At 52.2% G+C, this 21,854-nt stretch overlaps 2 protein-coding genes and 1 non-coding gene across 3 annotated transcripts in view; 1 reads left to right on the top strand and 2 right to left on the bottom strand.

Moving 5' to 3' along the window:
* The window catches only part of COG7 (component of oligomeric golgi complex 7), an 84,097-nt gene extending 78,395 nt beyond the window's left edge, over positions 1 to 5,702 (top strand). The window contains exon 17 of the mRNA XM_053894367.1: positions 1,865 to 5,702. Within this exon, the coding sequence (XP_053750342.1) occupies positions 1,865 to 2,031 (167 nt within the window). The 3' untranslated portion in view covers positions 2,032 to 5,702. The remainder of the gene's footprint in view (positions 1 to 1,864) is intronic.
* A 3,084-nt stretch (positions 5,703 to 8,786) lies between these two features.
* Positions 8,787 to 21,854, bottom strand: part of SCNN1B (sodium channel epithelial 1 subunit beta) — a 61,165-nt gene continuing 48,097 nt past the window's right edge. The window contains exons 5-13 of the mRNA XM_019430397.2: positions 18,384 to 18,487; positions 15,804 to 15,967; positions 15,410 to 15,517; positions 13,286 to 13,403; positions 12,352 to 12,427; positions 12,201 to 12,258; positions 11,485 to 11,546; positions 9,969 to 10,044; positions 8,787 to 9,707 (exon numbers count right to left, since the gene is read on the bottom strand). Of these exons, the coding sequence (XP_019285942.2) occupies positions 9,327 to 9,707; positions 9,969 to 10,044; positions 11,485 to 11,546; positions 12,201 to 12,258; positions 12,352 to 12,427; positions 13,286 to 13,403; positions 15,410 to 15,517; positions 15,804 to 15,967; positions 18,384 to 18,487 (1,147 nt within the window). The 3' untranslated portion in view covers positions 8,787 to 9,326. The remainder of the gene's footprint in view (positions 9,708 to 9,968; positions 10,045 to 11,484; positions 11,547 to 12,200; positions 12,259 to 12,351; positions 12,428 to 13,285; positions 13,404 to 15,409; positions 15,518 to 15,803; positions 15,968 to 18,383; positions 18,488 to 21,854) is intronic.
* On the bottom strand, positions 16,726 to 16,832 carry LOC128774885 (U6 spliceosomal RNA). The gene has a single exon (XR_008419390.1). It is a non-coding gene; the product is annotated as a U6 spliceosomal RNA (small nuclear RNA).

Here is a 21,854-nt window from a genome sequence, read left to right as displayed (position 1 = left end):
GGCAGGTGGAGGGGAATCTCCCCACTCTCTTGGTATCATTCCATTGACCTGTCTGCTCTTCACCTGAGGCAGCTCTCGGGGTGGTGGGGAGAGGGTGGTAAGAGCCTCGAAGATCATCAGCTCCCTGGGGACCTAGAAGAGCTTTGACCTGGATGGACCACAGGGCCAAGCTGCAGAAGAGATAGAAGTGAGGCACCTTCCTCCAGGTCTCAGAGCCACTAGTGACAGAGCCAGGCCCGGAATCCAGGTGTCCTGGTTTCATTCCACCGTCAGCTCTCAGCGGTTACAGAGGAACAGCCAGCCCTTCTCCACGTCACTGGGCACAGTGTTCAGGGAAGACGGATGAGGAGACTCAGGGGCTTGTAGGTGGTCCCTGTTAGTACAGACAGAAGCACTGAGGACGGAACGTGCCGGAACTAGTGAGACGTGGGCATTGCCCCTATTATTTCTCTCTCTCTGTTCGTGTCCCCCTGAATCCTGTTCCCCATTCAGCAGTGATGGAGCATCTGTTACGTGCCAGCTGCAGGGCGTGGAGCTTTCGGCCATCCCTGGGTTTACTGAGCTCACACAGTGAGGAGTGTGGTGAGGAGCCAGGAAGGTAGGGCTGGTGTGTGAAGCTGCCAGGCGGTGGCACCACGGGTAGCACCACAGGGGAGGGCTGTGGCCACCTTAAAGATAAATTAAGCATCAAAACAAAACCCAGACTCACTCTGCTGGTCAAACAGAAGTGTCATGGGAGACCGTGGGCTGCCACTCTGATGCAGCTCCTGGCTCCCAGTAGAGTGGAGCTCAGTTATGGATAAACTCGTGCGGCGACAGGTACCTGGCCAATCGCTGGCGCCCTTCCTGGGAAGCAGCCCGTCCTGGGCTGGACATGAGCCAGCCAGCCAGTCAGGGCAGGAAGCCTCCAGAAGACACCAGGGAAGATGCAGGCCGCGCCTGGAGCTGCGGTCCCGTCAGCGAGAAGACATGAGCCCCGCCATTGACGGAAAGTCGGCAGGCGTCTGCAGGGCATGCCAGGGGTCTGCGGAGGAACCAGAGAACGCCGTAGGCAGCTTTCCTCAGGTCCGGGTTGTGCCTGCCCAGGAAGGAGGAAGTCGGGGCAGCGCTCGGTTACCAGCCGCGACACATGCTTCCATGGCGACACAGGCTTTGTCCCTTTTCGTCCTCTCTGACTACATGGCATCGACGGAAAGAAGCAGAGACTCAGTGAGAAAGGACTTCGCTGAGCTCAGCCCGAACTTGGAAACCAGTTTTCTCCTTCCCCGCTCTGCCAGTGTTGGTTAGAGTCATGGGGCTGCTTTTTAGGAGGACAGAGTCGTTGAACCATCTCCTGGAGATTCTCACTGCTGTGGTCTGGGTGGGCGCAGGAATGTATCCTCAGCTGGTGCCCCAGGGGGTTAGCGCGGGAACTGCAGTGCACTTAGGCACCGACCTTGACTTCGTGGTGGGGATTCTGCTCACAGAAGCCCTTGTGTCCCCTGACTCGGGTTCTCCATGTGGCCGGTGGGGTCCACTGGGGAGTGTGGCCAGGAAGTCAGAGGAGTCCCACTATAGAGCTTTGGGTGAGGTCAGCTGGTCCAGCTGGAGCTGAGCGTGTGGTTGGGTGGTGGGGACGCTGTGGGGTGGGCCAGTCCTTTCTTCAGTTAGAATTCCTGAATTCGGGCCGAGCTCACAGTAGGTTTAATCCTCTTGGGAAAACCCTCAGAGTAAAGGCCTGGCTGATGGGGGCAGAGTGGACACCCAGCATCTTGGGGATCTTGGGGTGGACCTCTCTGTTTCTCACTCAGGAAGGCCTCTAGGGCTCTGTCTCACTCGGCGCTCAGTCTGCTTAGCTGTGTCTGTCCGCTCCCCGTCCCCACAGATTACCTGATCAACGTGATGGACGCCCTGGGCCTACAGCCATCTCGCCCCCTGCAGAACATTGGGACACTCTTGAAGAGCAAACCCGAGGACTACAGGCAGGTCAGCAAAGGCCTGCCCCGTCGCCTTGCCGCCACGGTGGCTGCCATGCGGGGTGTGGAGTACTGACCCCCACCCCCGGACACCCAATTAAGAAGAGGCACAGGTCTGGGGTCCTGGGGTCACAGAAACTCTCCAGAATGGAGTTGCTCAAAAAATCTGCCCAGCGTTGGACAGGGTTTGTCTTAAAAAGATGCGGTTCATTTGTATAATCAAAAAAAGGGGTTGTAATTAGAGGTATATTATTTATTAGAGCAGGGTTTTCAGATGATTTTCTAAAAGATCCGATCTTGAAAATGGAATTGATAAATATTGTGAAAAGAAAGCTGTTTTCTTTCCTCCATGAATATTTGGGTGCCCCCCCATGTGCCGTGCTCCAAGCACCAGGACCCGGCCGGGAAGGAGGGGAAGAGGCACAGAGAAGGTGATGTCAGACCGTGGCACCAGGGAAACAGAGTGCATCTGGGGGAGGGGCAGCCCCCACACCAGCAGGTCAGACAGGTGTATGGCAGTGAGGGACCCGTGTGGGCCAGGCCCCGGGGGCACGTCCAAGGTCAGTGGCATGGAAGTAGGAAGTCAGGTCAGAGGGGCGGTGGGGGCCAGACCACAGACTGGCCTGTAGGCCGTGGTGAGGACTTGGGCTTTTGCTTTGTCTTGTTTTGAAACTCACGGATCATGTGGATTCTGTCAGGGCTTTTGCCAGTAGCTTCTGTATCTGTTAAGACTGTAATTGGCCACAAGTAACAGAATAGTGTAACTTGAGTGACTTTAGCAAATAGGTGTTGATTTTTCTCAATAACAAGAAGTCACACGGTGGTGGCTGCGGGCACTGACTCAGTGGCTGGATGGAGTCAGGACCAGGACTAGCCTCCTGGTGATCTGGACCTTTTCCTCGTATGTCTCCTCCCGGTGGGCTGACTCCTGCAGCTGCAGGTATCACATCTGCATTTTGGTGGGTGATGAAGGCAGAGAGGGCATGGTCCCTTCCACCGTGGAGGCAGAGGCCTCCCCGCTGGCCCCCGCAGCTTTCTCCTTGGCCTCACAGGCTGTTTCTTGGTCACCAGGCATCCCCCCGGCTGCAAGGGAGGATGGGAACGTGGGGTCAGGGCTGGCTCCAGCCAGGGTTTCTCAGCCTGGGCACTATTGTCGTCTTGGGCTGTCCTGACTGCTGTGCACCAGATGCTGGTGGCACTCCCCAGCTGTGACAGCCAGAAAGGTCTCCAGACGTTGCCTGAGGGAGGACAGACTCCCCTCCAGCAGGGAAAGCCTGGCTTAGACCAAGCAGGATTTGTTGCCCTGAGGAAGCTGGGTTTCTGTGAGCAAGGGAGAAGGGGGGCAGTGTCTCTCGGCGTCCATTATTGGAATCGACGTGCAGCGTGTTCCCGCTTCTGGACACGCGTTACTTCTCTCTCCCTTATGCCCCTCCACAGCCTCCGAGGCAGCATGTATCATCCCTGTCTTACACCCGCGGGAACCGAGGTGGGAGAGGTGTAAGGGGCTTGTCTGGAGTCCCTGGCACCGTGGCTGCCGCAGTCCTGACCACGGAGCGGGAGGCAGGCAGCACCGCCTGGCCCCAGCTGGGTCCGCCGGCTCGTGCTGGCTCTCGGGAGCGGCACCGCCGCGCCCACGGCCCCTCGTGAACCAGCCCCTCCAGGCTGCCAGGGCAGGTGTCGCGCTGGCTCTGTCATCCAGGGGTTCCCATGCGCTCTGTCCTCACATCCTCGGAACCAGTTTTGCTGGCCCTGAAAGAACTGTGAGTCTGCACCAAGAAAAATATTTTGGTTTCTCATGTGGTGGATCACAGACTGTCCCTGGCAGGGATCGAGCCTGGCTCCTGCCTCGAAGAAGCGAGAGCCGGAAGCCTGGAAGGTGAAATGTGCTGTGGAAAGTGGAAATCTCTTTGGGGTGACCTCTGTGCCAGTGTCTGTAAGAGCTGCTTGATTCCTGGCTTTGCCACCTCCCAGCCATGTGACCTTGGGGAAGTCACGTCAAGTCTCTGAGCCTCCTTTCCTAATGTGAAAAACGGGAGCCATGGTGGTCCCTAACTCAGGGTTATTTGAAGAGCCACCGAGATACAGCAGCGGGTGAAGCACATAGCAAGTGCACAGTGAATGTTAATTTCATAGTCTCCAGTGTCTGTAACCTACCATCCCTTTTGGGGTAAAGATGGGAATTACAGAATGCTATTTTCTGGGCACTTTGGGTCCTGCCAGCCTAACTTTTCAGCCCTGAAAGTCTCTGATGGCCCCAGGGTGGGAACAGGACAGAGCTCCTCTCCTCCATATCCGGAGGGATGAGGGGAACCTGTCTGTCTGCCTCAGAGCCTGCTTCGGAGATGGGGTGTCATCCGTCTTCACCCTGGCCCTCAAGGCTGCCCTACGAGCAGGGGTGGCGCTGCCCCCCAGCAGCCTGGCCTTGCTGTCACACGTCCGCACAGAGCTCTGGGGGCAGGGAGCACCCTTCCCACTCCTGCTGCAAAACATCCCGGGCAGAACCTCTGAGTTCAGGATGAGTATGTGGCCCAGGCCGACCCGATGGCCTTCATTCTCGGGGCTTTTGCTGGGACACTGTACAAGAAAGGGGAGCTTTTCTACCACTGAAGTTGCTCAGCGGACAGAATGGAGTCTGGAACCTGTTGGGGTAAGAGCAGCAGCACATGAGAGAACCTATTTGAGTGGGACATCAACACAGAGGAAAATAAAGCCAGGAGCTGAAGAAATAAATCACCCCCACAGCATCAGATGAGACAGTAAAGACGAAAGCCCTGGGCTCCTGTAAGGGACCGGCATTCTTATGACCGCTGGCAGCAAGAGGATGAGGCTGGAGTTTTACCTGTCACATACTAGAAGAGTGATCTCAGGCATCTGACTTCACCTCCCTGAGTCTCAACTTACTACCTGTAACATGGAATGGCAATAGTTCTCCGTGGTTATGAGAATTAAATGGAATAAGACTTACAAAACACTTGGCCTGGCGCCTGGCATGGGGTGTTTGATACAATGTAGCCATTATTTGATGCCAACAACAAATAATAACAGTGGTGACAACTATCCCTCATAATAAAAGCAGTAGTCCTAGGAGTAAACGTGGTAACCACCAAGAACTGACTCCAGCCTGCAGACTCGCCTGGCCCCGAGCTGGGAAACCCGGCTTCCCCTGGGCCCTCCACACACAATCCCTGACAGTGCTGCCTTTGGCCACAGTGGCACCAAGTCTTTGGCACCTCCTTCCCCCACAGGTGCCACTGTGGGCACTTAATGGGAGGCCAGCTTGTTTGCAGTCCCAGCCAAGGACCCAGGTGTTCTAGACGGGCAGGAATGAGCCCTCAGATGCCCAGGCTCCTTCACGACTGGGGCTGGCAGGTGGTCAGCCATCAGCACCCGACAGACCCCTTTCTTCTTTGGCAACAGCTCCCTGATCGCTCTGGGGAGAGCCATCATGGTTCCCATATGTAGCAATTAAAAATACAAGACACTTAGTTAAACTTGAATTTCAGAAAAATAATAAATGATTAGCATAATATCTCCCAAATATTATATGGATTTACTTATATTAAAAAATTAATTTGTTGTTGAGGAGCCTGGGTGGCTCAGTTGGTTGAGCGTCACACTCTTGATCTTGGCTCAGGTCGTGATTTCTCAGTTCATGAGTTCAAGCCCCTCGTAGGGCACTGTGCTGACAGTGCGGAGCCTGCTTGGGATTCTCTCTCTACTCCTACTCTCTCTCTCTCACTCTCTCTCTCAAAATAACTAAAAAAAATTAATTTGTTGTTTATCTGAAATTCATATATAACTTGGCGGCCTGTATTTTATCTGGCAATCCTTGGAGCCATGTGATTCTGCTGGGGGCCACCTGGCCTCAGGTATGGGCAGAGGCTGACCAATCCAAGCAGCCTATGCAGCTGGTCACACTGATTGGTACAGAGATAAGCACATTACCCAACCAGTGACCAATGAGAGTCCACCTGGGAACGTGCTGAAACAACTGGAAAAAAGGTATTTTCTCCTGTTGACTGAGCTGGGGAGCTGGGGAGTTTGGGGTTGCAGATGGGCTTTCTTGCTGTAATGTAAGGAGAGCCTGCCTGGGAAAGCAGAGAGACTGAAACATCATTTGAGCTGCTTGAGATTCATTTAAGCCAGCTTGAGTCTTACTCTCTCCATCTCTATCCCTGCTATCCAAAGAAGTATAGTAGATGGCATTTGAAAAGTCATAAGTCCACTGCATCAAGGACAACCCAAAAAGAACTTTAAAAATCACCTGCTTGGATTTCCCTGATGAACATGGATGCAAAAATCCTCAACAAGATATTAGCTAACTGGATCCAACAATACATTAAAAAAATCATTCACCACGACCAAGTGGGATTTATACCTGGGATGCAGGGCTAGTTCAATATCCACAAAACAATGTGACTCATCGCATCAATAAGAGAAAGGACAAGAACCATATGATCCTCTCAATAGATGCAGAGAAAGCATTTGACAAAATACAGCATCCTTTCTTGATAAAAACCCTCAAGAAAGTATGGATAGAAGGATGATACCTTGAGATCATAAGCCATATATGAACGACCCAACGCTAATATCATCCTCAAATGGGGAAAAACTGAGAGCTTTCCCCCTAAGGTCAGGAACAAGACAGGGATGTCCACTCTCGCCACTGTTATTCAACATAGTATTGGAAGTCTTAGCCTCTGCAATCAGACAACACAAAGAAATAAAAGGCATCCAAGTCAGCCAGGAGGAGGTCAAACTTTCACTCTTGGCAGATGACGTGATACTCTATACGGAAAACTCAAAAGATTCCACAAAAAAACTGCTAGAATTGATTCATGAATTCAGCAGAGTTGCAGGATATAAAATCAACACACAGAAATCGGTTGCATTCCTATACACCAACAATGAAGCAACAGAAAGAGAAATCAAGGAATTGATCCCATTTACAGTTGCACCAAAAGCCATAAAATACCTAGGAAGAAATCTAACCAAAGAGGTGACAAATCTATACACTGAAAACTGTAGAAAGCTTATGAAATAAATTGAAGAAGACACAAAAAAATGGAAAAAGATTCCATGCTCCTGGATAGGAAGAACAAATATTGTTAACATGTCGGTACTACCCAAAGCAACCTACATATTCAATGCAATCCCTATCAAAATAACACCAGCATTCTTCACAGAGCTAGAACAAATAATCCTACAATTTGTATGGAGCCAGAAAAGACCCCAAGTAGCCAAAGCGATCTTGAAAAAGAAAACCAAAGCAGGAGGCATCACAATCCCAGACTTCAAGCTATATTACAAAGCTGTAATCATCAGGACAGTATGCTACTGGCACAAGAACAGACGCTCAGATCAATGGAACAGAATAGAGAACCCAGAAATGGACCCACAATCAGATGGCCAACTAATCTTTGACGAAGCAGGAAAGAATATCCAATGGAATAAAGACAGTCTCTTCAGCAAGTGGGGCTGGGAAAACTGGACGGCGACATGCAGAAGAATGAACTTGGACCACATTCTTAAACCATACACAAAAATAAACCCAACATGGATGAAAGACCTAAATGTAAGACAGGAAGCCATCAAATTCCTTGAGGAGAAAGCAGGCAAAAACCTGTTTGACCTTGGCCACAGCAGCTTCTTACTCAACACGTCTCTGGAGGCAAGGGAAACAAGAGCAAAAATGAACTATTGGGACCTCATCAAAATAAAAAGCTTCTGCACAGTGAAGGAAACAAATCAGCAAAACTAAAAGACAACCAACAGAATGGGAGAAGATATTTGCAAACGACATATCAGATAAAGGGTTAGTATCCAAAATCTGTAAAGAACTTATCAAACTCACACCCAAAAAAACAATCCGGTGAAAAAATGGGCAAAAGACATGAATAGACACTTCTCCAAAGACGACATCCAGATGGCCAACCGACACATGAGAAAATGCTCAACATCACTCATCAGGCAAATACAAATCAAAACCACAATGAGATACCCCCTCACACCTGTCAGAATGGCTAACATTAACAACTCAGGCAACAACAGATGTTGGCAAGGGTGTGTAGAAAGAGGATCTCTTTTGCATTGTTGGTGGGAATGCAAGCTGGTGCAGCCACTCTGGAAAACAGTATGGAGATTCCTCAAAAAATTAAAAATAGAACTACCCTACGACCCAGCAATTGCACTACTAGGCATTTATCCATGGGATACAGGTGTGCTGTTTGAAAGGGGCACATTCACCCCAGTGTTTACAGCAGCACTATCAACAATAGCCAAAGTATGGAAAGAGCCCAAATGTCCATCCATGGATGAATGGATAAAGAAGATGGGGTGTGTGTGTATATATATAATGGAGTATGACTCAGCAATCAAAAAGAATGAAATCTTGCCATTTGCAACTACCTGGATGGAACTGGAAGGTATTATGCTAGGCGAAATTAGAGAAAGTAAAATATCGTATGACTTCACTCATATAAGGACTTTAAGACACAGAACAGATGAGCACAAGGGAAGGGAAGCAAAAATAATCTAAAAACAGGGAGGGGGACAAAACATGAGACTCTTAAATATGGAGAACAAACAGAGGGTTACTGGAGGGGTTGTGGGAGGGGGGATGGGCTAAATGGGTAAGGGGCATTAAGGAATCTACTCCTGAAATCATTGTTGCACTATAGCTAACTAATTTGGATGTAAATTAAATAAAATTAAAAATCACCTGCTTGAGGTCCTTCCCTTGGCCAGGCCCTTGCGTCCAAGCCAGTATGGATGCATCAGGGTGCATCAGGGCATTCCGACTGTCCAGCCTGACAAAGAACAAAGCTCAGGTCTGTGTCTTCTACTTTTATTTTCTAGAACAAAATATGTGCCACCTGGCAGCAGGCCCCCCATCCCTGCCCCTGGACCTGATGCTCTTCCTGCTTTGCACAACTGCTGCCCTCACTCAGCCCATTTGCAGGGCTCAGCCAAGGCCAGGATGGAAGACTGCTGGGTCTGGGGACAGACGGCAGGGCATGTCTGCCTGTGTGTCTCTGGAGCAGTGACTGGCATTGGGAGGAAACCAGTGTGCCTGCAGGGGAGGGTGCTCTAGGGTCTCTGGAGCCTGGCTGGGGATGTCCCAGCCAAGGATCAGGCCAGGTTGGAGGTACGGGCAGGAACCAAATGAGTACACATTTCCCATATCTGTACCAGCACCGTGACCCCACACAGCCCTCAGCTTGGGACAGGCCAGGAGCTGCTGGTCTCTCTGTAGAGGGACACAGACTCTGGCCCTGGAAACCCATCGCCTTCCACTGGGGAGAGCACCACAAAGTGAAGTCTTGGGCAGTGATCTCGGCTTCTCGGATCTGACTTCTGGGCTCCCTGGGTCTAGACGGCATCGCCCTCACTGTCCGACTCGATGACATCCAGTGGTTGCAGACGGAGGGAGTCATAGTTGGGGGGTGGGGTGCCCGGGATGGGCAGGGTCTGCTCATCAGGATAGGTCCCAGGGTCGGGGCCCGGCCCGGCCACGTCGGGCTCGAAGCTGAAGTTGGTGTGAGCCTCCACCAGCTCAGCCACGGTGGGCGGCGGGCCGGCATAGCAAGCCTGGGCCCGCCTTTGCCGCAGACTCTTGGCGAAGGCCACCAGCTTGATGATGGTGATCCACACGAAGTCGATGAGGATCTCTCCAAACTCGATGAGGCACAGCACTGAGCCCCCCATCCAGAAGCCAAACTGGCCGCCCAGGTTGGAGAGCAGCCAGACGATCTGTGGAGAGCAGGGGGCTGAGGGGCTGGCAGGGCTGGGGGTCGGGCCACAAATTCCTGCCTTGAGCCCTGCCCCGCCTCCCAGGTTCCTGTGAGGTGGGCCCTCGGCCGGGAAGGGGGACGGGGTGACCATCTCAGCCCCGGGGAAACTTCTTGTGACTCCTTTAGGGACGCTCCTAATTCCCCTGTTGGTCTCGGGACCCTCCCCACCCACAGGGTGCAGGGGCGGCAGGGCTGGGGTGTCAGGAGCCCCCAGACTCACGTTATTGGCTGCTGACTCCTCAATGGTGCGATAATTGAATTCTTGGAAGTAGATGTTGAGCTTGACGATTCCCTTCCTGTAGGAGCAGCAAGAAGGGCTGGTGCCCCTTCCCCAAGACACACTGACACACGCACATGCACACTCACAGGAAAGGCAGCCGGGAGGCCCCAGTCCTCTGGCTTGAGCTTCTCACATGTCCACTGCCGTGAGTGGTGAGGTCCAAGCAGAAGCCCAAAGTGCTGCCCTTCCTGGCCCCTCTGGGCCTTGGGCCACAAAGAGCATCTCTGCCCAGCATCACTCCTGTGGGCCCCCAGACTGGCTCTGAGCTCCCCTCCCCCACCCCCGGGTCGCCCGGCCCATACACAGCCTCTCCATAGAGTCCTAAGCCTTGCTCCTTCCTCAGGGGACCCAGGGCACAGAAAGTTGCTCAAGTGGGCTTCCCCTTTACACCTGATACTTCTCAGAAAAGCTATGCTCTCTTGTACCTCCAGGCTTCTGCTCAGACATCTTTGTCTCTTACTTAACAGCTCCTGCTCCTTCTTGGAGAGTTAGCGCAAGTGTCACCTCCCTCTACAGACCTCCCTTATCTCCCAGGCAGAGAGCTCCTTCCCTGCTGTGCTCCCAAAGGAAGGGTCTTGTATAGACTCTCATCACCAGAAGCCCTGCTGGCATATTTCTGTCCTCTAGACTGGATGGAACTCCCTGAGAGTGTGACCTGTGTCTTTCCTGTGCTCAATCTGCATTTGTATTTGATAGATGGAAAGATGGAAGAGTGGATTGAGGATAAGTGGGTGGATGGATAAGGGGATAATGGGATGAATAGGTACATGGGTGAGTGGATAGATGGATGGGAGGAAGATGAGAGGGATGAAGGATGGGTGGATGGATGGACGCATGGGGTGGACGGATGAATGGATAGATGGGTGGGTGGATGATGGGTGGATGGATGGACAGATGGACATATAAGTGGATGGATGGATGATGAGTGGATGGGTGGGTGGATGGACAGATGGTTGAATGGGTGGATGGATAGATGGGTGGATGGGTGGATGGATGGACAGATAAGTAGATGGATGTATGGACAGACGGATGGATGGGTTGTTGAATGGGTAATGGATAGATGGGGGGTGGATAGGTGAGCGGATAGATGGATAAGTGGAAATCTGGAAGGATGGATGGATGGGATGGATGGGTGAATGGGTAGATGGACAGGTGCATGGGTAGAAGAATGGAAGGATGGATGAATAATGGAGGAATGGGTGGATGGACAGATGGGTGAAAGGGCAAATGAACAGGTGACATATGGAGAAATAGGCTCGCCTTTGGGAAGTGGCAGACTCTGAATCCCATTGGCTGGCCTCTCTCTCATTTCCAGTGCCTCCTTCTTCAGGCTTTCTCCTGGATCTGACCAGTGTGAGAAGGTGTCTGAATATCCACCATACATCCAAACCCCTCCCATGAGATTCTGGTTCCTTCCATTTTCTGCATTCCCCAGCCCCTAAGACTCTAAGCTCACCTGCTCAAGGTGATATTAGTGCTTTGGTCCCGCTCCTGAGACAAGACATGGAAAATCCAATCCTGGAATCCAAGAAGGCAACTGAAAAAAATGGCACCTGCAGCATCCCCTCCCAAACATGGGCCCTGTGATTTGGGGAGATGGGGGGAGGCAGACCACAGCCCTGTAGCTTCCCGAAGCCCCCGGGACCACGTGTTGGCGCTGGGAGGAGGAAGGTAATAGTTCGCACTGTGGCTGCTGCTATGGGGAGAAGGCACTCTAGTCTCCGGTCTTCCCCCAGAGGCCCCGCCATCCTGCGCCAGCTCTTTCCCACCTCTGGCCCTCGAATTTGCTGTTGCTCTTCCAAGATCTTCCTCCCCAGCCCTGCCCAGGCTGGCTCAGCCCATCCTCCTGCGTTAACTCAAATGTTACCTTTGCAGGGAGATCTTCCCTGACCACTCTGTCTAAAGCGGTTTCCCCTGGTTACTCTCCAGTCATCCTGTTTCCCACCCTTACCACACTGTGAAATGATCTAACTTCTGTACGCTCTCTCTCTCCCACCAGAATGTAAGCTCCATAAGAGCAAAGGACCATTCCTGTCTCGTTCACTGCCGTGTCCCCAGCACAGCGCTTTGGGGAAACATTAGCGGAGGGACAAACAGCCCGCAGGCCTATGCCTAGACCTGTCCCTAGCCCAAAGGTGGGCGGCCAGGAGCTTGACCACTCCAGCATCTCACCTCGGAAGCCTCTGAAGGCCAGTCAGCCATGGAGATGGTCATCTTGTACTGGGTGTCACTGGAAGAGACAAGGCAGCCCTGTTGATGTCCCTGCCAGCACCGTGCCCCCACCCTGCAGTCCCCCCCTCCCACCCCCAGCACCCACACTCACTTGCAGGACTCCTTGCACATGTTGATGCAGGTCTCCCTCTGGGCCACGCTCATGCGCAGGTGTGAGTAACAATAGGCTGAGCAGGGTGGGTGGGAGGTAAGAGACTTAAGAGTGGGGGTTTCTAGACGTTTTCCTCTCCTCCTCTGAGGCTGGGGCTGCCCCCTACCCTCCTGGCCATGGCCACCCCAGGCCTGTCTCTAGACGGGAGGGGAAGTCGTCTCTGTGGAGGGTCACCCCTTCCCACCCTGCCCCTCGTGTCCAGCCAGTTTTGCCCCAGCCTGGCCCCGGGGTGGGGAGCCTCCCCCAGACATCCCAGACTCAGCTCAGCAGGAGCAGAGCGGCTTTCCTCTGCTTGTCATGCCCATTCCGGGCTGGGCGGTGCTCACGGGGTCATGCATGAAGGGATGGGTGGTTGGAAGGGATAGTTTTCCCCTCTTGTCTACATACGTTGTTGGTTTTAGAGGTGGTGGGACTCGCTCTGACACTGACAACATCCATCATGTTTGGACTCCAGGCCACCAGGGCCCCTGAAACCCTTGGGAGGCCACCTCGGCCTCCCCTCCCACCCAACAACCCGCAGAGATGCCCGGCGAGCCCACACAGACACGGACGCACATGCTGAGGCTGGTACACGTGGCCTTGTGGGCGCATGAGCGAGCGCACACACACGTGTGGGCATGCAAACCAGCGTGCACAGATGCAAACACGGAAGCAACCCAGGCACGAGTGCCCCCGAGCCCTCTCCCGCATGCATGTGAAAATGTAAACACACACGTGTGCTCGCCAGCAGCTGCCCACAGGGCTCATGCATGCGTGGGTGTGTACCAGGACGGAGTGGGGCCCAGGGGTGGGTGGGGAGGGGGGCTGCGGACTGTGAAGGCCACACCCCGGCTATGTGATCAGAGCCCTGGCGGGTGGGGGCCCCCCCACTCACCCCAGTCGGGGAACTCCCGGTTGTTGCAGTATCTCTGTCCACGGGGCAGGGGGTACAGGTAGTGCCCACAGCTGCAGTTCCGGATCATGTGGTCTTGGAAGCAGGAGCGGATACAGGCCTGCAGTGGTGGGAGAGGGGGGACACGGATGTGGCTGTGATGTCCCCACCCGGCCCCGGGAGCCAGGGGAGGGGTCCTTCCGGCTGAAGAGCTACGCCTGCTGACCCCGCAGTCTGGGGGTGGCTGTCCTTCCCTGTCCCTGGTCCTCAGTACCTGCAGAGGGGCTCACGCCAGACCCAGCTGTCTGAGGACAGCCCCGCCACCTATCAAAGCTGGTGCCCCACACATGGCACGGGGAGGGGTGGCTTATTCCAAATACTGCTGGGGTTTCAGGTCACCGTGACCTGGTTCCCCCACACGTGGAGGCAGCTATGTGTCCTGCAGTCACTCAGGGGTGAAGCAGGGTGACAGTCACAACTGTGGGCTAAGGTGAGGAGGGCCCAGCGCTGGGCGGGGAACGGAAGTGGCTGTTACTCATGTGTCTCTGCTTGTCCGTGTGTGGAGGACCCCTGGCTCCAACCCTCACTCTCTCGGGCTCTCCCCTGCTCTCCTCGGCTCTGCCCCACCAGCCACGGAACCTGCCCCCCCTGTTGTGTGCTCCTGCTGCTCCCCGGCCTGCTCCTTCCCAACCTAGCACACATCCTGTCCTATTGTGTTCTTCCTGACAGGGCTGTGGCCTCCCTGCAAACACAGCCAGGAGAAGCACAGGGGGTGAGGGGCTAGAGGGGTTACATGAGGGGCTCTGACTATGGGCAAGCGTCTCCCATTCTTCCAGACCTCACTGTCTCACCTGGAGATTAGTAGGAGTCCTCTCTGGACCCCGTGACAGAGGCTGGGGGTGGGGAATGGGGCAGTGCAGACAGAGCGCCTGACCAGGGCCTGGGTCTTTGCCAAGGTCTCTGGCCAGTGAGGCTGTTGCACCAGATAAAGCAAGAGGTGAGGTTTTTCTAGAATGAGGTCTCTAAGACTGGGCCTGATGGATACCTCCATGGCCTCCATCTCTATGCTTCCCATCTCCCTGTGCTGCCCGTCTGTCTATCCCTTCAGAAGCTCAGAAGGTTCCCCCAAGTTCCTCACTGCAGACCGAAGCCCCTCCAGATAGAAGGTGGCCAAACTGGCCAGGTCAGAGTGTGGGGTGGACAGGTCAGCCAGGCAGGGTGGGCCGGAGGGTGGGCACAGGGGGCACTAGATTTCCAGTAACCTAGACAAAAGGGAAGTGCACGCCATGCTCAGGGCTCTTAGGCACAGAGGCAGGCACTACGCTGCCCCCCAGTTATGCCTCAGTTTCCTTATCTGCAAAGGCAGCCTGGGCTGGGGGAGAGGTGTCATTGAGCGGTCACTTCTGTCACTCGTGCAGAGGTTCGGACTGTCCCAGATTCACTGGGGCTGGGTCTTAGGACAGGCCTCCCGGGCTGACCCTGGAGGTCAGGGCGAAAGGGAAGCCCCAGCTGCAGCGAGGGGAATTGAGGCCGGATACAAAGAGGGTAAACTGATGAGGCGTTTGCACTGGGGCCTGTAAATCCCAGCTTCCTCATTCCTAATCATTTTACCTCCATCTCAGCATTGTTGTGAGGATTAAATGAATTAGTGTGTGTAAAGCACTTGGAACAGTGCCTGCCTAGCACACGATAAGCCTGCTACTCTTCGTATATTAATACTTAGAACAAATAAATGTTATATATATAATAAGTGCTATTCTTGCCCCGTGGGGTGTTGAAAGGATCAAATGATGAGGCAATACATGCGAGCCCTTAGCACAGCATCTCTCTCACACAAGGGTTCTTCTTAGAGACCCCAGAGTGAGATCCCCATGTTCTGGGCACCCCCAAAGGGCATACCTGCCGAGGGGAGATGAGCAGTGGCCAGCCCTGGGCCCTGGAGAGCACCCAGGGAATGGACCGGTTCCACAGCCCCAAGGGCCACCAAACCCGCCAAACTACCCAGCGGTCACCTACAAAAATCCAGCAGAGCTGGCCTTGCCGGGCCCAGCTCCCCCGGAGCCCCGAGGCCCTGGGCCTGGTAGACGTGGACCGGCTCTAGGTACCGAGGCCTCGAGGGCTTCTTACCTGGATGGAGTAGGTGGTGTTGTAGTCGCTGTAAAGGTTTCGCACAGGGACGTCGGAGCCGTTCATGGTGCACTGGCTGTAGGGCTCTCCCTTGCGCTCCAGCTTGTCCTGTGTCCATAAAGTTTGCTCTTGGAGGCCCCGGTCACCCCTAGGAGGCCCCCTTTGTACCTCCCTCCCATGGGGGTCTGTGGGTATGCCAAAAGGGGATGGGAAGCCATAGGCCCCAGTAGGTGCCAGATGATGCCTGTCTTCCCCCACAGCATGGCCATCCTGGTGGCGGGGGGAAGGGGGGGTTCCAGCCAGAAGATAAGGTAGGAATGGGCCATGAGGGAGGGCCAGCTCAGCCCTGGGCAGGTAGGGTTCCACCTTCGGTTCCCCTCGGCTGCGGCCGTACCACCAGCACCCCGATGGATGTCTCCGTCCCGGACATGGCGTAGATGCCCTCGTCTTTGATGAAGGGGTATGACCTCTGCTCATGGAGCATCAGCCGGGCGCCGGCCGTGGACGTGAGGAAGGGCACATAGTCGTCCTGGCCTATGTCCAGGATCAGCTTCAGGCCTGTGGGAAGGTGGGGCCGAGGGCTGCCTGAACTTGCTCCCCAAGGCTGAAGGGAGACCCATCAGCCACTTAGCCAAGCCCCCAGCCCCAGAGCCCAGGGGACCTCCGGGGCCCATCCAGGAAACTGGCTCCGCCTTGCAAAAATGAGACTCCTTGCCTTCTCCAAGGCCCCCGTCCTAGCCCAAGCCACCATGTCTCCCCTCTACTCCCATGATCTCTTTTCCACGTGGCAGGTAGATCCAGGGGTACAGCACAGCACCGGCCCACCTCAAATCACATGAGTCCTCATTCCCTTCATTAAGTCCCTCTTGGCCTCCATGCTCCTGCCTGCTGCTGGGCCCTTACAAATGCCTCAAGAACACTGTTCCCTTACTCTGGCATTATGTCCCTACCTTAACCCTCCAAGATCCTCCTGCTCTTCCTTCGGATCTCAGCCTGAGTCACTTCTTCCAGAAGCCTTCCCTGACTACCAAGACAAGGTCTCAGGGTCTTTGTTATTTGCTCTTCTAGCTCTGGAACTTTCCTCCCAATATGTGCCTCCCTTACATGATTCTTTTATTGTCGGTTTTCCTTCCCCATTCGACGGTTCCCTTCTTGTGCACAGAGACCAGCCCCCAATGTTATGCACCATAAGACTATGCTGGGTGGGTCGGACAACAGGCTAGTATTTATTGAGCACTTGCTATGTGCCGAGTGCTGGGCCCAAGTACCTTATTATACGTTCACAAAAGCAAAGCTGCTATTCTTTTTTTTTTTTTTTTAATATGGAACGCTTCACGAATTTGCGTGTCATCCTTGTGCAGGGGCCATGCTAATCTTCTCTGTATCGTTCCAATTTTAGTATATGTGCTGCCGAAGCGAGCACAAAGCTGCTATTCTTATCCCCATTTTATAGGTGAGGAAACCAAGGCACAGAGAGGTGAAGAGACTTGTCCAGGGTCACCCAGCGAGAAAGGGGAATTGTTGGGGTTCTAACACAGGCAGCTGAGCTCCTTAGTCTCAATCGTCTGCCGTGAAGTGAGTTGACCGGTACCTCTGTGATGCACAGAGATTCCAGGGACATAATAGCTGGTTGAAGGGAGGTCAGTAGCCCCCTGTACCCCTTTTGACCAACAGCCCTGATAGTTAGAATGACAGCCTGCCTCTTGGAGTCTGGGGAGGTCAGAAGCTCATGGGAGGAAGGATCGCTCCCACCTGTGCCTGGCTCACAGCCGGAATGCCGAAGCCATCCTGAGGCCACCCTGAGTCTTTCCCCAGAGACGGACCAATGCAGTGGCCTCTGTCATCGATCACTTCCCCTTCCCCTGCTTCCATCAATCCTTCACCCTCTCTCTGTCTTGTTCAAGAACTTGGTTTAGCAGTGAGGCTAAGTAAGAGTATGGGCTCTGCGACATGTTAACTGTGTGCTCTTGGACAAGTTCATTTAAACCTTCCAAGAATATCCGGCATGTACTGAGCATTTCGCATTTGCCCGGCACAGTACTGAGCAGGTGGCTGCATTATGTCACAGTGATTCCACGAGCTACACACAATATGCTCTATGATGCTACCACGTACTGTCTCTGGGGAGACCAAGGCTTCCAGAAGTTCAGTCTGGATCTCAGGATTACCTGGGGGGTCAGCGGTAGAGAGTTTTCACTCGTGCACGGGAGCCTGAGTTCCTGACCCCTGCCTGAGCTGCACTGCTTCTGAATCCTCACCTTGCTGATCAGCAAAATGGGAACCCCAGTCTCCACCCCAGGTGTTTACGGGAGTTGAAGGTGATAAAGGAAATTTTCAACTTTTAACATACCTTGGCCCTGCTTTCAGGCTCCCAGGGAGGCTGTACTTTAACATTTACCAGGGTCAAAATGACTCCACCAAAACCTCAGAGCACAGGCTCTATTTCTGGCCCCAGCACACATTGTACATCTACTTTGTTAAAACAAATAACCAAAAAGGAGCATTCCAAATATAAAGAAAAAGAAAAAAAAAAAACCCTCCCTGGTTCCCATAAGATTAAAGTCATACAGTCTTGCAGATACTAAAAACGTAAGATAAAGTCTGTAACTTTCTGGAACGTTCTTCATCATGATGGTTTGTAACTGTTGATGTAAAAAACATATATAACCCTGCACCAAACTTCCTTTCCCGGTGCACTCCCTTCCTTGTCAAGACCGTGTATCCCAGGCAGCTGTCCTAACGTGGGCTCGAATGAAACTCTTCCTTTCTCTTTAAAATTTTTAAAAAGGTTTGTTCATTTTGTGTGGCCAAGGGAATGGCTCCCCACCCACCGAACAGGTTGCCCTTCCCTGTGCTGCCTCCTGTCTAATCCAGGCCCTGACCCTCGACAGCTGATGGTCCTTTGGTCTTTTAGCCCCACGTGGTGGGGATTTAAAGCCCCATGGCTCTGGCCCCAGGATGAACCAAGACTCACCAAACTCAGCTCCGGGGTTGGCCGAAGGGAGCGCCTTCTCCGTCATGCCCCAGTTGAAGATATAACAGTTGCCATAATCAGGGTGGAAGATGGACGTGAAGTTCCTGAAAGAAACACCATCAGCTAGAGATCAGGGCCCACCCAGCAGGTGCCTCCCTGAGTGTCTGTGGTCTGGGGCCTGGCAGAGCGGAGCTGGGAGGATCCGACAGGTGGGCTGGGCAAGCCGGGAACTCACATAGAGAGAAAGCTGGCTGGGATGGTGGGTCAGAGAGGGGGTGAGTCGGGAGAGGGCCAAACAGAGGCCGGGGAAAGAGAAGGCTTTATAATGAGGCATGTGGAACACTATACAGGGTCCTCTCTGATGTCCTGGAAAGGTTTCCTAAGGAAATAAGTTAACAATAACGACAAATGTTTCCATAAAGATGCTCGCGGCAGTAGCAATGGTATCATGCAGTTTCAAAAGAATTCAGTTAGAATCACTCACCATCAGGGAGATACAAATCAAAACCGCAATGAGATACCACCTCACACCTGTCAGAATGGCTAACAACTACTCAGGCAACAACGGATGTTGGCGAGGATGTGGAGAAAGAGGGTCTCTTTTGCAGTGTTGGTGGCAATGCAAGCTGGTGCAGCCACTCTGGAAAACAGTATGCAGGTTCCTCAAAAAATTAAAAACAGAACTACCCTATGACCCAGCAATTGTTCTACTAGGCATTTATCCAAGGTATACAGGTGTGCTGTTTCGAAGGGACACATGCACCCCCATGTTTATAGCAGCACTATCAACAATAGCCAAAGTATGGAAAGAGCCCAAATGTCCACTGATGGATGAATGGATAAAGAAGATGTGGCATATGTATACAATGGAGTATTACTCGGCAATCAAAAAGAATGAAATCTTGCCATTTGCAACTATGTGGATGGAACTGGAGGGTATTATGCTAAGTGAAATTAGAGAAAGACAAAAATCATGACTTCACTCATATGAGGACTTTAAGAGACAAAACAGATGAACATAAGGGAAGGGAAACAAAAGTAATATAAAAACAGGGAGGGGGACAAAACAGAAGAGACCCTTAAACATAGAGAACAAACAGTGTTGCTGGAGGGGTTGTGGGAGGGGGGATGGGCTAAACGGGTCAGGGGCACCCAGGAATCTACTCCTGAAATCATTGTTGCACTATATGCTAACTAACTTGGATGTAAATTTTAAAAAATAAAAAATAAGATTAAAAAAAAAGAATTCAGTTATAAAAAGACTTTTTTGGATATGGAACATTTCAAACACACACAAGGTCGAGACAAAACCCACCGCCAGCTTCCAGAATCATCAACACATGGCCACTAATGCTTCATCTCTACCCACCCCACCCCACCTCCCTTCCATATTATTTTCAAGCAAATCTCAGACATCATGATATTATCTGTAAACATTTCCAGATGTAGCTTGGAAAGTGAGAGCTCTCTTGAAAATACGGCTATTACCATGTTAAACATAACCAACAAAAATCCCTTAAGATTAACTATTCAGTTCAAAGTTCAATTGTCTCTTCAGTGTCAATTTTTACAATTTATTTGTTTAAATTGGGATGCAAATGAGGTTAAGGGACTGGGTGATAGGTCTTTCAAGTTTCTTCTAATCTATGGCGCCCTCCAGCTTTTTTTTTTTTTTTCCTTCTTGTAATATAGCTGTTAAAACGGTTCTGGTTTGAAGAGGCAGTGATACAATGAGAAGATCATTTCACAACCCTGACGAATGAATGGCTTTGGGCAGTGCACCCTGGTGGGCCAATGCTGCGTGTCTCCTGAGGGAAGAGCACAGGCTGCCGAGGAGGTGGCCTTGCGAATAAAAAGTAAAAATCAGGGGCACCTGGGTGGCCTCAGTCAAGTGTCTGACGCTTGGTTTTGGCTCAGGTCATGATCTTACAGTTCGTGCGTTCGGGCCCCACACTGGGGCTCTGTGCTGACAGTGCAGAGCCTGCTTGGGATTCTCTCTCTCTCCCTCTCTCTCTGCCCCCCCCCCCCACCTCTCTCTCTCCAAAAATAAATAAATGAAGTTAAAAATAAATAAATAAAAATCAGCCCCAAACAGGACCATGCATCTGTCTCTAACTACCATTTATGAGAAATGTTGGAGACAGAGGAACAGGTTCAAAGTCACTACAGCAAGTCAACCTGCAAAATCCAGACCTTGGGGAATGAAACAGGATAAACAACCCAGTTTCTTCAACAAACGCACTGCGAGAGAGGAGAAGGGACACAGGCTCTAGATTAATAGAAATTTTACAGACACAATCACAACATGCTGCCTTTAGTTATATCCTGATTCACACAAGCAAACAGGCAAAAAGGTATAAATGACATGAGCATGAAGATGATTGGGCAGTTGATGGTGTTGAGGAATTATTGTTAATTTTTTTTCAGGTGGGATAATGGTATTATGGTTTGATTTTTTTTTTTTTAAGTCTTTCTCTTTTGCAGATATGTTCTGAACTATTTACAGCTGAAAGACCCTGGAGTCTAGGCTTTGCTGCAAAATGGATGGGAAGGGAAGTGAGTTGTGGCCATGGGCTCTGGCTTCCTTGTGAGGTCATCATACTCTATTCTGTCTGTAGGTATATCCTCAGGTCCCCATAAGGAATCACTTTAAAAATGTCTTTGTGTGTTTTTTGTTTTGTTTTTCTTATTTTATCTAATTCTTTTTTCTTGTTTTTAATGTTTATTTTGAGAGAGAGAGAGAGGGAGAGAACGAGTGGGGAAGGGGCAGAGAGAGAGGGAGACACAGAATCCGAAGCAGGCTCCAGGTTCTGAGCTGTCAGCACAGAGCCCGATGCGGGGCCTAAACTCACAAACTGCAAGATCATGACCTGAGCTGAAGTTAGATGCTTAACTGAGCCACCCAGGTGCCCCCCCCCCCTTTTTTTTAATTTGAGAGAGAGAGAGAGAGAGAGAGAGAGAGAGAGAGAGAGAGAGCAAGCTCAGGGGAAAGGGGCAGAGGGAGAGAGGAAGAGAATCCCAAGCAGGCTGCACACTGAGCGTGGAACCCAACATGGGACTAGATCCCATGACCCTGGGATCATGACCTGAGCCAGAATCAAGAGTTGGATGCTCAACCAACTGAACCACCCATGTGCCCATGTTTTTCTCACTTTATTAAAAATAGGAAGGAAGGGGGCTGAGCACAGAAACAGCAACAGAAATGGAGCATTGTCTTCTAAGCCCTGTATTTTGAAACACAGATGATGCAAACCTTGCAGGGGCCAGCCCCGTGCTGCACATTTCTGTGTACCTTCTCCCATTCAATCCTCAAAATAACCCCATGAGGTCAGCTGATATCTGCCCCTGTGTTCAGATTAGGAAGCCATTTCCTCCACCTCTGGCCTCACCCTCTGTGCTGGCAGAACGAGGTGGGTCCGGGGCAGGCTGGGAAATCCAAGCTGGGAGCTGACCCTGGTGGACAGATTTGAG

This window comes from Panthera pardus, unplaced genomic scaffold (genome assembly GCF_024362965.1).
Source record: "Panthera pardus isolate Hobbes unplaced genomic scaffold, ASM2436296v1 HiC_scaffold_5, whole genome shotgun sequence".
Taxonomy (NCBI): domain Eukaryota; kingdom Metazoa; phylum Chordata; class Mammalia; order Carnivora; family Felidae; genus Panthera; species Panthera pardus.
The sequence above is the reverse complement of the archived record's forward strand: the minus strand, read 5'-3'. Positions and strand labels throughout refer to the sequence as shown.